General features: G+C 50.4%; 1 protein-coding gene across 3 annotated transcripts; it reads left to right on the top strand.

Moving 5' to 3' along the window:
• The first annotated feature begins 3,199 nt into the window (after positions 1-3,199).
• Positions 3,200-6,022, top strand: LOC119317410 (dof zinc finger protein 2-like). 3 transcript variants are annotated; one of them, XM_037591857.1, is made up of 2 exons: positions 3,200-3,629; positions 4,559-6,022. In XM_037591857.1, the coding sequence occupies exons 1-2, from the start codon at positions 3,606-3,608 to the stop codon at positions 5,711-5,713; spliced, it is 1,179 nt and encodes a 392-aa protein (XP_037447754.1). In that variant the 5' UTR covers positions 3,200-3,605; the 3' UTR covers positions 5,714-6,022. The 3 variants fall into 3 exon arrangements, with proteins under 3 accessions (XP_037447754.1, XP_037447755.1, XP_037447756.1); XM_037591858.1 differs by lacking the exon at positions 3,200-3,629 and adding an exon at positions 3,656-4,247; XM_037591859.1 differs by lacking the exon at positions 3,200-3,629 and adding an exon at positions 4,272-4,427.
• The last annotated feature ends 8,642 nt before the right edge of the window (positions 6,023-14,664 follow it).

Below are 14,664 nucleotides of genomic sequence, written 5' to 3'. Positions count from 1 at the left end.
GCGACGTAGGGGAGGAGCCATGCTGCAGGGGCGGGCGGGCGTGGTGGTGAGCGCGTGTCGGGCGGCGCAAGGCTGCTTGCTCCCGTGAAGCGGTGGGCCTGCGTGACTGCATGGGCGCCGGCGTGGTTGGGCCTGCGCTCGGATCTGGCGCGTTGAGGAGGACGTCCCGGAGGCTCCGCATGGCTGTGACTGGGAGGCTGCGGATCCGGGCTCAGGTGCGCGGGATCTGGTGTTGGAAGGAGAGGGATGGCACACGAGGGTTGCGGCGGGCGTGGCCACGCAAGGGGATGCTGCGGGCGCGTCGAGGGTGCGAGGGGGCAGCCAAGTGTCCGGTAGCCTGGATCTGCCAGGTCGTCCATGGCTGGCGGCCCTGGAGGGGCACTACTGGTGGTGACCGGCTACCGCTTGTTGGAGCAAGGAGGCTCTGGCCGCGGTCGGATACGGGATGCAGGACCCGATTTGGTCTCTACAGGCCTGTCGTTAGGGAGGCTAGCTGGTGGCCCTGCACAGCAATGGCGTGCTCGCTGTGTGGGGGTGCGCGGTCCAATGGAGGTACGGGTCGACCTCGGCCTACTGCGCGGAAGAGTGGCTGCTCCGAGTGAAAGCCTGGCCGGTGCTGACCGGCCGGCGATGACGGCGCCCGTGGGCGTCGCTATCTTCCTTGGAGGCGTCGTCGGGGATCTCCAAGCCACTACTCTCGGATCAAGTCCTTCGGGTGAAAACCCAGATCCTGCTGCAGGGTCGGGCAGTGGCGTCGTCTTCAACGTCGTTCCCCTCTTTAGGGCGCCGTCTTGAAGACTTTGATCCCTTTTGGTGCTTCCTACGACTGGACGTGCACGGTGACTTCTGTGGCAACGATGACGGCGGTGAGCAATGTCGAAGGCGTGGCCTTGGTCATGGTAGTCGGCTCTTCTTCTCCGATGTGTCCGTGGGAGTGCCTCAACTGCCTATTACTGTGAAGTCGAAGCCGCCGTGGAGGGCCGGTGGTATATGATGACGCGTGACAGGTGGTTTATTCGGTGATCCTCCGTGACGCCAACCTTGCCTAGTTTCCTTTGTAGTTCATCGTTCGTGTCAGAGCTGCGTTGTCTAGGTTGGATTGTATGGAGCATTGTGCTGTAGCTATTAGGGCTGTTGTTTTTTCTTTTTCTTTTAATCTTCGGATCTTTTGGTCCTAGGACCTTCATCACCTTGTTGTTTTCCATTGCTTCCTGCTATTATCAATGAATGCCAGCGATGCTGGATCTTTCAAAAAAAACTATGAAGAGCCCAAGCCACCGGCCTGTAAGAGCAACTCCAACAGGTCGACCCAAACGGATGGTGATTTTGTCCGTTTTTTGTCCGTTTGGGTCGGCCCGGCGGACACAAACGTCCAGAGCTGTGTTTGGGTCGGCACGAGCGTCCAATGCTGGTCCGACCCATTTTGTTGACGTGCCAAAAAAATTTAAAAGCATTAAAAAAATATACATATGCATTTAATTAAACATAAAAGCCGGCCATGAAGGCCGGTGAAAGTCCACATTACATTAATTAACATAAAAAACTAAAAACTAGACGACGCGCTGCCCTAGGTGTCCTCGTCGGCGGCGGCATCTGCGTCGGGGCTGATGAGGTCGATCAGCGTCGGCGTAGCACTGGCCCAGGGGAACGCTGTGTTTCAGAGGGCGGCGATGTTGGGCTGCGCCGCCGCTGCCTGCGCCTGGCGCGCCTCCTCTTCGGCCTCGCGCTCGAGCATCTGCAGGCGCTCGCCCTCCTGGCGCTTCTCGCGAGCCGAACGCGGCGCCAGTGGTCGAGGTAGGCCGCCTCCTGCTTCTCCGTCGCCCCGAGCCAGATCGGTGGAGCGCTGACCCACTCACGCATTACTCCGGTCCAGGAGTAACGCTCGAGGGGGCCGGCTCCTCCAGCTCGGCTTTGGGCGGGGACGGCGGGGTCACCGGCGGCACGACGCTGTCGCCCGCCGCGGAGAGGGCCATGGCCTCCGCCATGGCCGCCTGAAAAGCCGCCTCATCCGCCTCCCTCCACCGCTCTCCTTAATTGCCGCCTGATAGGCGGCCTCGGCCTCCTGGTTCTCGTCGCGGACGACGAGCGGGGGCGGCGGCAGGCTGCGGTCGACGCCGCGGACGCCGCGTCGCCTCGCCTGCTCGTCCTCGAAGGCAAACCACCGAGCCCAGTTGGGCGAGTCGACGGCGTAGTGCGGTTCGTCGCGCTGCTCCGGCTTCAGCAACGCCCGCCGGCGCCGCACCTCCTCCGCATGGGCCCTTGCCGTCCGCGACGCCGGCGGCACTAGGATCCTCTCCGGATCCAAATGCCAGTCATGCGGCAGCGTCGCGTCGGGGTACGACAGAGGCACGCGGTGCTGCCAACGCTACTCGGCCCGGTGCACCGGCACACTGATGCGCTGCCTCTGCCGGGGAGCGCGCGGCGGCGCGGGGAGGGCGGGGAGGGAGGGGGAATGGCGGCGGGGGCCTTGCCCTTTCCGCTGCTGCTGATGCCGGAGAAGAAGCCCATGCTGGCGGTGGCTAGGGTTGTCGCCGACGTGGGGGCATGGGTGGCCAGATGGGGACGGGGGCAAGTGGCAGTGGATGAGGACGGCCCCGCCGCACGCCTGGCTTAAAAAAGGACGACCGCCGTCGCTGATGCGTGGGTCCAAGGTGGGCGGTCGTCATAAATAATGTTGACCGTGATAGTTGGACAGCCGCCAGGTGGGGACGCGACGGACGGCGAGGAGGCGCGCGGCGTGTCCGCGCCGACGTATTCCAGGCGCAATTTTAAGCCGGAAATGGATCGGCGCGGACACGAGACGGACACGATTTGAGTTTGGGTTGGCGTGTTGGGCCTTTACTTTTGTCCGCGTCGATCCAAAGAGAAACGAACGGATGGAATGGGTCGTCCCATTAAAGTTGCTCTAACTTTTACGAACACTGCACTTAAAATTTGTTAATATTTGCTACGCATTCGAAATGAAGGAGGTGAAGTCCAAGCCGGTCAGTCCAGTACCTACGCTGCTCACACCCACTGCTAAACACTAGAAACACACTGGTTAGTTGCCCGCACGTGGCAGGGCGTCCCACGCACGTGCGTGGCCCCAAGGACCATAACGCCGATCAGAGCCGCGCCCCTGGCCCTGCCCCCTGCCCTTGGGTTGACTAGTTTCTCACCGACTCGTCCGAAGTCCTCTGCGAACGGCACCAAAACTCGCAACAACACAAAACACACTTGGAAGCCTACACGCGGACAAACTTCCGCGACCAACGAAGGGCAGCAGCGGCGCTCATCAGCGTCATTCAGAAGGCAAAAAAACATGCTAGCCGCGCAGCAATTTCCCTCCCTCTTCCTCCTCCTCCTCCCTTGCTCTTCTCTAGCCCGGAGACATAAAAAATACAACTACTGAGAAAAAGAATCCCACTATCTCATGACATATGGAGGAGAGAGAAGGGCGAGCAATCCCACTACGGTCATCCACAAGACATTCCTTCCTCTCTCTCTTCCGTGTGCTCCAGACGACATCTAGCTGCTCCTCCTCCCCTCGCCCCGCTCCTCGCTCTCTCCTCCTGATCGGCGAGGATTTTTGTTGAGCAGGAGCAGCAATTGGGATCGATCCCTGGATGGATGCGGCCCAGTGGCACCAGGTAAGCTGATACAGACGAGCACCTCAAATTCAGGTTACTACAACATCGGTACGCATCTAGGGCCATGCGATGCATGCAAGATCTCCCGCCTCGGGCTGGCCGGATGGCTTCTGTTCTTGTGGATCTTGCTGCTGTGTTCTTGCCTTCTTGGTCGACTATCTTTTTACCGTGCCCTTGATCTTCACGCTCGCTTTCCCTGATGGGATATGACGATCTTGGGCGCCTTTTCTCTTCTTGGGAACCGCCATGGCCAACCTTTTGTTTCTGGCGCAGATCTATGCATGTATGGCGATCTATGTCTCTCTTCTCCCCCCTTCTCTTCTGTCCGCGTGTTGTCTTCTCCGTTGGCGTCGAGCTCAGGGCTCGGAGCTCGGGGCCTTTAATTCTCCCCTGCCTCCGCTTTTAATCCTCGAAAGGCGCATACACGGGCACGCACCGCTTTTCTTTGCCTTTCTTTCTTATCCTTTCCTCTCATTCTTTTCATCTTTTCATCTCTCTTTTCCCCTAGCTTTCTTTCCCCTTCTCTTTCCTCCGGCGCCTTGCATCAAAAGAGCAGCCATATCTTGGATGATGTAGCAGCAGCAGCAGTACTGCCACAAGCGCAACCCTACAAACAAAGTTGAGTTTTGTGTGGTGGTGGTGGTGTGTTTCTCTCTCATCTTTTCGTCTCCTTTTCCCCCAAACCTTTTTCATTCTCCTTTTCCCCTCCCTTTAATCTCACTTTGTATCCATTTGCTTGGTTCTTTGTTGCACCATAACCATAAGAATCATCCTCACACCTCGGGCTCTCATAGTCATGTCATACCCCCATCCATTTTCCCATATACAGCATGTTCTTGGCTTATTACTAGTAGTTCTTACTTGCCCTAACATCTGGGGTTTGCCTTTGTGATATCTACTAATGAGGTGCAATATGTGTTCGTCAACAGGGGCTAGGGCTCGTGAAGCCCATGGAGGAGATGATCATGGCTGGAAACCCAAATCCTAATCCTAATTCTAATGGGAACCCGAACCCACAGCCGGCGCCGCCGTCTGGCGCAGAAGCCCAGAGGGCTCCCGTTCCTGGCCCGCCGGCAGCAGGAGCTGGCGCGGCGGCCGGGACGGGCTCCACCGAGCGGAAGGCGGCGCGGCCGCAGAAGGAGAAGGCCATCAACTGCCCGAGGTGCAACTCCACCAACACCAAGTTCTGCTACTACAACAACTACAGCCTCCAGCAGCCGCGCTACTTCTGCAAGACGTGCCGCCGCTACTGGACTGAGGGCGGCTCGCTCCGGAACGTGCCCGTCGGCGGCGGCTCACGGAAGAACAAGAGATCATCGTCCTCGGTGGTGTCGTCCGCGGCGGGCGCCGTCTCCACCTCGGCGGCCGCGTCCGGGACGGTCCCCGTCGGCGGGATGGGGGCCAAGAACCCGAAGCTGATGCACGAGGGCGCGCACGACCTCAACCTGGCGTTCCCGCACCACCACGGCCGCGTCTTGCACCCGTCCGAGTTCGCGGCGTTCCCTAGCCTGGAGAGCAGCAGCGTCTGCGACCCGGGAGGCGCCATGGCGGCCAACGGCGCGGGTGGCGGGAGGGGCATGGGCGCGTTTTCGGCGATGGAGCTGCTGAGGAGCACCGGCTGCTACGTACCGATGCCGCAGGTGCAGCTCGGGATGCCGCCGGAGTACGCGGCCGCGGGGTTCACGCTTGGCGAGTTCCGCATGCCGCTGCAGCATCAGCAGCACCATCAACAGCAGCAGCAGCAGCAGCAACACCACCAGCAACAGCAGCAGCAGGTTCAGAACATGCTGGGGTTCTCGCTGGACACGGGAGGAGGTGGCGACGCCGGGGGATACGGCGCTGGGTTGCAGGGGGCGCAGGAGAGCGCAACGGGAAGGATGCTGTTCCCGTTCGAGGACTTGAAGCCGGGTGCGAACCCAAGTGGAGGAGGTGCAAGTGGCGGTGATCAGTTTGAGCACAGCAAAGACCAAGGCGGCGGCGGCGGTGGCCATGAGACCCTGGGGTTCTGGAATAACAGCATGATCGGGAATGGCAGCAGCAATGACGCCGGCGGTGGCGGCGGCGGCGGCGGTGGTTCGTGGTAGGATGGCAACAGCTAGCCCAGCCGCCGTACATGCATGCATGGCTCATGCACACGCGGTTGTCAGCATGTGGAGATGATAGGGATAGAGACAAGGGAGTTAATAAGCGGTGGTGGTGATTAGTGTTACATATAGCGTTTGATCTCTCTTTTGGTTGCGTTTGGTTTTTCTACTGTTCTTGGCCTTCCTTCTTCTTAATTTCTTGGTGTTTGTTCATGTGTGTGGTGATCAGACTTGGGGGGCTAACACAGCTGAGTACACAGATTAAGTAACTATTTATCTTCTCCAATTGAATCTCTCGTTTCCAAGGGTGTTCCTTGTGTGAATTTCATATGAAGTTGTTCATGTAGAATCTGCACGGATGCACCTTCTTTTTTGTACATCGTTCGGGTTGAATACAAGTAGACTGGCATTGGCCAGACTCTTGTTTTGTCTTCGGATTTTGCATGCATGCATCGGACCATGCAGTATGTGGGTGAATGGATGTTGCAAAGGTTCATTCAATGCATGGAAGATTGGCATCCTCACTCGTCAGTCAGTCAACACTCAACGCATTGCTCTACAGTCGGTTTGACACACTGTGCAGGCTGCAGAGTCCGTGCAAGAGATAATGAGATATACTAGATCGGTTTGCTGTGCTGACCTAGTAGCAGGCGTGTTTTCTTGATTTGTTCATTCACATCGTGATTCCTGATTAATCCAGGGCTTAGAACAACTTGTAATGTGTATTTTATTGTTGTTTATATTATACAAAATACATTAAAATATAGACATATTTCCCTCATCATTCGCAATATGTATTTTTTTCCTGCATACCTGTCAACACATATCTACCCCCTCCTTGTGTGCTCTTTGCTTGTAGCAGGCAGGCTACCTCTGAGATGTCGTATCTCGCCATCATCCCAAAGCCAAGAATCTTCCAGCCATGAAAAGCACTAGCGGTAGGAGGAGAAAAGCAGCGGAATGGAGAAAGAGAGAATATGTATGTATGACAAGCACCTTCACTCTCTCTCTCTCTCTCTCTCTCTAGACACACACACACACGAGACATTATCATATGCTAGACCATTTGTGAGTGCATGGCGTGCTCGTTTGTACGATCCATGAGACCATGGCATTTTTCTAAGCCAGTAGGTACCATATCCTATCCTCATCACCATCTTGCACGCCCCTTGCATCCTGCCCAGAGTACCTGGCCTCTTTTCTAATCTTTTGTTTTCCTTGAATTCTAGGAGTACCATTTTTACTATATAAAAGAAGTGCTCCAATTCTTTGGAGCCCACAAAAACATTCTCCTAGGGATGCAATACCAGTACAGTAGTTCGTCTCCTTATTGCATTTGGCCAAACCCAACCTTATACAAATATACTACCACCGTCATATTTAATGTGCTGCTACGACTGCTCATCATCAAGGAAGATAAGATATGGTATGGTATGTTTGGGTATGTGTGCAATGCAAGTGCAACCATGTCCTACAGTTCTAGTAGGCCACTGACCCATGCATCTGGTTCCCATAGCTCTCTGTGCATCATCCATCATCCTTGCTATGCTACTAACGTACTACAATTGGTCATTTAGCCGTGGTCACAAATATTTAAATCATGACCTCAAATGATCACCATATTTGTGCCTGTGCTCTAGCTATTCCATAACATGTCTCTAGTGATCTTGAGGCAAAGTGCCTACAAACCAGAAAATAACATGCTAAAGCGGCTAATATTCTTGAGAACGTGTGGGAGGAGGGGTATATGTCTATTAGACAGTCTAAGTTGGATTTGTTTTGCTAAGTCTCGGTCGACTGAGACTCCGTTAAATCCCAGTCGATGCTATATCCGTTAATTCTACATTGAGATCCGTGTTAATATTTTTAGTCTTTTCTTTTCCTCTCTTGCATACTATATCACTTGACTGAGAGACCTAGCCACACCTTTGTTAATACTATTAAGTTGTCTAAGATTTTCTCATGTTTTTTTTCTTTTGAAAAGTGCGATATCAGTTGAGAAACAACCATGTGAGAAGTGCAAGTTGCACCTCACACCAAACTACAGCTGCACTTCTCTTGAACGACCAAGACATACGAAAAATCTCAGTCATCTTAAATATAGATGGTTGAGCTCAGGATCAGAACAGGACTTTCGACCATCTAACATATTTACGGATTTTACTTTGGAACAAATTAAAAATTCTGCCCAGTCAGCAGGTTCTTCGTACCTGCATGTCCATTTTGTAGTTGTATGGTGGTTCTTTGTGAACCGCATTGAGCTGATTCACTGGCGCGGAGCTTGCAACAAGGACACCTGCGGAGCTCTCTGTTGACTTCCTCTTGATATCCCTTGAAGCTTTGCAGTGTTTCATACAGTTCATCTCTCCGTTCATAGATATTGAAGAGATCTATGTCTCCTGGTTCAGCATATTGAGTTTGCAGGCTCCCGCGAGCGGCCCGGGCGGAACCTCACCGCCGCTGCTCCCCTTTCTCGCCTTCCTTCTCCTTCGCCGCTGCCAGGGGACGCCACCGGGCAAAGCCTGCGCGTGCGTCGGTGGCGGCAGGCTCCCTCCCTTCTCGCGAGGTTCTCCTGGGCGGCGCGGGACGGCCGGCCCTCGCGGCGGCGCTCGGCTCGGCGGCAGGTCGGGCCGCCGGCGGATCTAGGCGGGGCTCCCCTGCGCGGCACTGCCGGCGACGTGGTCTGCGCGAGGCGGCGAGGCGCGGGCACCTCCTCCTCCCGATCTGATGGCGCCGTGGTGGCGCCGACGCTCGGGCGTGCGGTGGGGTCCGCGAGGGTGATCGGCGCGCGACGTCTTCCTCCCCGATCTGATGGCTCTACGGTGGCGCCAGTGCTCGGGCGGAGGTTGGCTTCGGCAAGCGGTGGCGGGCGCTGGGCTCTCGGCGGCGCTCCAGCGTGTGCAGGCGATGGCGGTCCCTGTGCGCGGTCGGCGGCTCCGTCTCTGACCCGGACGGCGTGGGGAATGGCGGTGGCCCGGCGTGGCCGGCGATCTGGATGCGGTGGTGCCGGCGGCTCACTGATCTGCCGGTATTCCAGGGTCTGCCTGGTGGTGCTGGTAGTGACGGCAGCCCTTGCACGAGAGTTGGATCCCTTCGAACTGATATGGATGAAAACTTGCCTTCGGCTTCTGCTAAGGCCGGCGGTGGCGGCGCTATCTGCGTCGTTCCCTTCTTGAAGGCATCACCGCGGAGAAGTTTCAGGCCACTCTCTGCTACCTCCGGGGAAAACCCTAGATCGGATGATTGGATGACGGCGGCACTCTGGTGTCATTCCTCCCTTGGGGGCATCATTTTTGGAGGTACACACGTGATCGAGGGACCAGAGGACGGATTCTTTGGTGGGGCGGTGCTTCATCCTAAACACTGATGGCGACGGATCTTGACGGCGTGGCGCAATGCAGATTCGAAGTTCGTTGTGGAAGGATGGACTCGCGCAGGAGGATGACGCTGTCGGGCGTCGTGGTGGCATTGATGGCAGAGAGCCCTGGCATGGTACATGCAACAGTACAATTGTGAAGATGGATTGGTGGCAGGTGGCTGCGGCGGCCTCATACTAGGCAGGTGTCCTGGTTGAGGAGTGCGCCGGACTGGTAGGTGCCCCATACCCGACAGGCGTCCTGGTTGGAACCTCAGGTCTTAGATGGTTAGGTTTGGCTATGATGTCTCTTTGGTATTAGGCCCAGACTATCTGCGTCCCTTCATCAATTGGATAGGTGTAGCGACAGTTGTTGCTTAGACGGTGGCTTTAGTCTTGCTTTTGTATGACTTTGTAAGGTCTTATGAGAATAATTAATAAAGTGGCCGTATGCATCGCCCAGATGCAGAGGCCGGTGTTAATCCTCCTTTTCTAAAAAAATATTGAGTTTGCACATTTTTACATTCACTGCTCATTGCGTCCTTGAAACCCTCAATGTGTTTACTATAGTAAATCTTTCCTCCGGCTGATGGTTAAATTTCTTCATTATACCATAGTAAAAGACATAAATATTCCTCCTGCATAACAATCAAGTATACATTTTAATTCGTCAGCAAGTCCATGGTAAAATATATGAATTATAAAATGATTGGTAAAGCCATCATTAGGGTATTGGTGCAAAGTTTTCAAAATCTCCCCCGATCTTGTGAGAAGCTTTATCCTATCTTCTGTTGGAAGTGCGCCATTTCTTTGTGAAGTCCTGCTATTTTTTATTTGGGAAAGAATTTATGCATGAGTTTATTGCTGCACTCATCCCAGGTGGTGACTTAATGATGTGGCAGTTCATCGAACCATTTCTTAGGTTTACCCTCAATGACCATATAAAAAGTTTAAGTAAAACATATTCTCATGACACACCTTCCTCCTTGATAGTACCACAAAGGGTGCCGAGATATGCTTCATCAAGTACCTAGCAACAATGCAGGAACCACGCATTATTTGTATGACAATGGGACATAATATTAGTTTACCAGATGGACATGGGGCATGAGTTTTAGAAGGTCGAAAAAATACGCTAGGCGTAAGCGAGATAGTGGACCATCGCCTGGCGCCTAGGCGACAATAAATTACCATAAGCGTGGTCTGGGCAGTATTGTAGTTTTGACTATCAGGGGCTCTGGGTATTTTATGTGCATATACATGAATTACATAACATGTAAATGAAAAAATTATTAGCTACCGCCATTGGAATATGGCACATTTGGCCCGTGAACACAACATGATAGGATTTTTCATTCGAGTAGACATCTCATTGCTTGCACAACCTAGACTACTACTTATGCCCTAGACGAGACGTTTTGCCGTGGCATAGCGCCTAATCATAACTAAGCGCCCACTAGGTGTTGATTTTTTTCCAATAGACTGTGTTACCTTGGTTCACGACCTTACGTGGCCAGCAACAACCTGATCCTTCTTTTCTGAAATTATATCACCAAGGGGTTACAATGATCGGGTACAAGATGTGCTTGCCGAGTGGGGGCTTACCTTGTCGAGTTGGCATTGAACAATCTAGGCATGATGACTAGATCAGATCAAATCTGATCCGGTAAGCTCATCCGATGGATCTCGAGGCCTGTGTGCTTTTGGCTTGAATTGAACATGTCCCTACTTCCTTGAGGGGTCGCCTATATATTAGCCCCTTGGTCAGTTGCCTTGGCCGCCTCCATCTTGGTTATATACATTCTTGATATCTGCTTTGGAGTCATTGTTAACTACATATGAGCATCATGTCCAAACATCTACAAAGCGTTATCCAACTACATTAGTAGCTAACACTCCACCCAAGACCGCTATCCAACATGCATCTTAAAGTATTAAATAACAAAACAGAGTAATACATTAGGTATGATGACATGAAGTAGATGTTATATTGTCTTCACCTTGCGTTCTTCCAACCTCTTGGAGATCATCTACCAAACTTGGCCAAAGAAAGACAAATAGATCGAAGAGCGTATATGAATAAGAATTATGTAGCAAAGAAACGAAATTGATCTCAGAAGAATTCATGGATAGATCCGATCATAAAGTGATAATTCATCCCATTGCAACAAACAACACAACAAAATATATCAGATGGATCACAATCATGTAGGCAACCCATGTGAGGCAAGTGAGCAAAAACTATCTAGCTGTTTTTATGGACCCATATTCCAAAGGAAACTAATCACGAGAGATCATGGTGGCCTTCAAGTTGATGAGAGGGACACCGAGATGATTTCCCCCTTCGGCGGAGTACCGGACAAGACATCTTGATTGTATCGCTTCAGACCAGAGAGGTGCAGCGGTGGAAACAGAGAAACTCCTCCAAGGTTATGGTTTTTGAGCAAAACGAAAATACAAGTGTTGAGAGGCAGTGCAGCGGAGCACCAAGGGGCCCATGTGGCCACCCTCGGTCACGTAGGGCCTACAAGGCTCCCCTAGGTGGGGCCCGGGTCCTCTAGAAGCTTTGTGACTCAAAACTTTTTCTGAAATTTTTGGAACTCCGTAAAATTGATTGTCCAAAAAGTCCAAAAACATGCACAAGACATCAATTAGCATGGGGCACTATGTTAATAGGTTAGTCTAGAAAATAATAAAATTGGTGCTAAAACTATGCCAAAATATATAAACATAACATAAAACAATAGAAAATTATAGATACTTCTGAAACTTATTAGCATTCCAAGCTTAACCCATACTCGTCCTCGAGTAGGTAGATCATAACAACATAATTTTTGATTGTAAATGCTACTAACATGAATTATAATCAATCTGATGTAACTTGAGTATGACTTCAAAGAATAGTGATGAAATACAATAATCTATAGTTAAAAAAAGACAAGTAACATCAAAAAGTGCAAGTCAAATCACTCTCATTTTTCATTGATCAATGCACTCATCTCAAATTCCCTAATGCCTTTAGGTTTAGAGAGAATTCCAAGTGTGTCATGAAAGTATGCTAATTCTTCAATGTATTAGAAATGATTTTATCATAAGTCGACTAGAGTTTTAGTCAAGCACATCAACAATGCAACCTCCTAGTTTAATCAATCAACACTTATGATATACTTGAGCGCGAGCCTTGATATTTGCAATTAAATGAAAAAAGAGAATAATGATGGAGGCTTATAGGAAATCAAAATGTGGAGAAACTTTTGCATCAGCACAGCCGATCATTAGGCAATGGAGAGGCCTAATAGTAAATGCCAATGCAAGGTGTAGGGATTTCCATGCAATACATGCACTATATCTATGAATGTATGAATGCTCTCCAAATAACCATGTGGGGTGCGCATCCAACTTCACTTGTTCATGAACACCTAGAGAGTTTGAGGAAGCTCATCATTGGAATTCAAAAACAAAGTTCTATAATTAAAAATCCCCAACTATAACATGAACATGAAGCATATGAAAAATCTCTCCATATGAAATGCAATGGTGTTACTTTAAAGCACTCATGTATGCAGAAAGGACAATGGAGCGATGTGGGAGAACCTCTCCATGAAGAAAAGGAGGGGTTGGCGTCTGATGACCCAGAAGTATAGGGGATCTATCGTAGTCCTTCCGATAAGTAAGAGTGTCGAACCCAACGAGGAGCAGAAGGAAATGACAAGCGGTTTTCAGCAAGGTATTCTCTGCAAGCACTGAAATTATCGGTAACAGATAGTTGTATGATAAGATAATTCATAATGGGTAACAATTAACAAAAGTAACTAAGGTGCATCAAGGTGGCCCAATCCTTTTTGTAGCAAAGTTCAAGCCTGGACGAACTCTTATATAAAGCAAAGCGCTCCCGATGACACATGGGAATTACTGTCAAGCTAGATTTCATCATGCTCATATGATTCACGTTCGTTAATTTGATAATTTTATTTGTGGGTGGACCGGTGCTTGGGTGCTGCCCTTCCTTGGACAAGCCTCCGAATTATGATTAACCCCTCTCGCAAGCATTCACAACTATAAAAGAAGAATTAAGATAAATCTAACCATAGCATGAAACATATGGATCCAAATCAGCCCCTTACGAAGCAACACATAAACTAGGGTTTAAGCTTCTGTCACTCTAGCAACCCATAATCTACTTATTACTTCCCAATTCCCCCTAGGCCAAAATTATGGTGAAGTGTCATGTAGTCGACGTTCACATAACACCACTAGAGGAGAGACAACATACGTCTCATCAAAATATCGAACGAATACCAAATTCACATGATTACTTATAACAAGACTTCTCCCATGTCCTCAGGAACAAACGTAACTACTCACAAAGCATATTCATATTCATAATCAAAGGAGTATTAATTATCATTAAGGATCTGAACATATGATATTCCACCAAATAAACCAACTAGCATCAACTACAAGGAGTAATCAACACTACTAGCAACCCACAGGTACCAATCTGAGGTTTTGAGACAAAGGTCGGATACAAGAGATGAACTAGGGTTTGAGAGGAGATGGTGCTGGTGAAGATGTTGATGTTGATGTTGATTGATCCCCTCTCGATGAGAGGATCGTTGGTGATGACGATGACGATGATTTCCCCCTCCGGGAGGGAAGTTTCCCCGACAGAAGAGCTCCATCGGAGCCCTAGATTGGTTATGCCCAAGTTCTGCCTCGAGACAACAACGCTTTGTCCCGAAACCTTCCTTCTGATTTTCCAGGTCAAAACACGCCATATAGCAGAAGATGGGCATTAGGGGCTTGCCAGGTGGCCCACAAGGCAGGGGGCGCGCCCCCACCCTTGTGGATGGCAGGTGGCCCCCCTTTGGCGCTTTCTTCGCCCAATACTTTTTATATATTCTAAAATAATTCTCCGTGAAGTTTCAGGACTCTTGGAGTTTTGCAGAATAGGTCTCTGATATTTGCTCCTTTTCCAGTCCAAAATTCCAGCTGCCGCCATTCTCCCTCTTCATGTAAACCTTGTAAAATAAGAGAGAAAAGGCATAAGTATTGTAATACAATGTGAAATAACAACCCATAATGCAATAAATATCGATATAAAAGCATGATGCAAAATGGACATATCAACTCCCCAAGGTTAGACCTCGCTTGTCCTCAAGCGAAAGCCGAAATCAAAAAATATGTCCACATGTTTAAAGATAGAGGTTTCGATAAAGAAAATACGGACATGAGGGCATCATGATCATCTTTAGAACAACAACATATAATGTCATATAATTTCTTATGCTAAAGTAACAATTCGTTCACAAGGTAAATTATGAATCAGAAACTTTATTGAAAACTAACAAGCTATGATCTTAGTCATGGAAGCAATTGCAATTTATCATAACATCGGAAAGAGTCAATATAAGAGTTTTTCGGCAAGTCCATATATTAACTATCATTTAGTCTTTCACACTGGCTAACACTCATGCGATAATTATGGGTTCAAAGCTTCAATCGGACACAGAGAAAGATAGGGGCTTATAGTTTCGCCTCCCAATTCCTTTTACCTCAAGGGTAATGTCAACAATAATACTTTATGATAACCTAC

This window comes from Triticum dicoccoides, chromosome 6A, assembly GCF_002162155.2.
Source record: "Triticum dicoccoides isolate Atlit2015 ecotype Zavitan chromosome 6A, WEW_v2.0, whole genome shotgun sequence".
Taxonomy (NCBI): domain Eukaryota; kingdom Viridiplantae; phylum Streptophyta; class Magnoliopsida; order Poales; family Poaceae; genus Triticum; species Triticum dicoccoides.
The sequence above is the reverse complement of the archived record's forward strand: the minus strand, read 5'-3'. Positions and strand labels throughout refer to the sequence as shown.

What these genes read in the sequence shown, in the direction of transcription:
- LOC119317410 (XM_037591857.1), top strand. Translation starts at nt 3,606, where the DNA reads ATGGATGCGGCCCAGTGGCACCAG. An exon ending in ATGCGGCCCAGTGGCACCAG is followed by an intron (nt 3,630 to 4,558) that starts GTAAGCTGATAC and finishes GTTCGTCAACAG; the next exon opens with GGGCTAGGGCTCGTGAAGCC.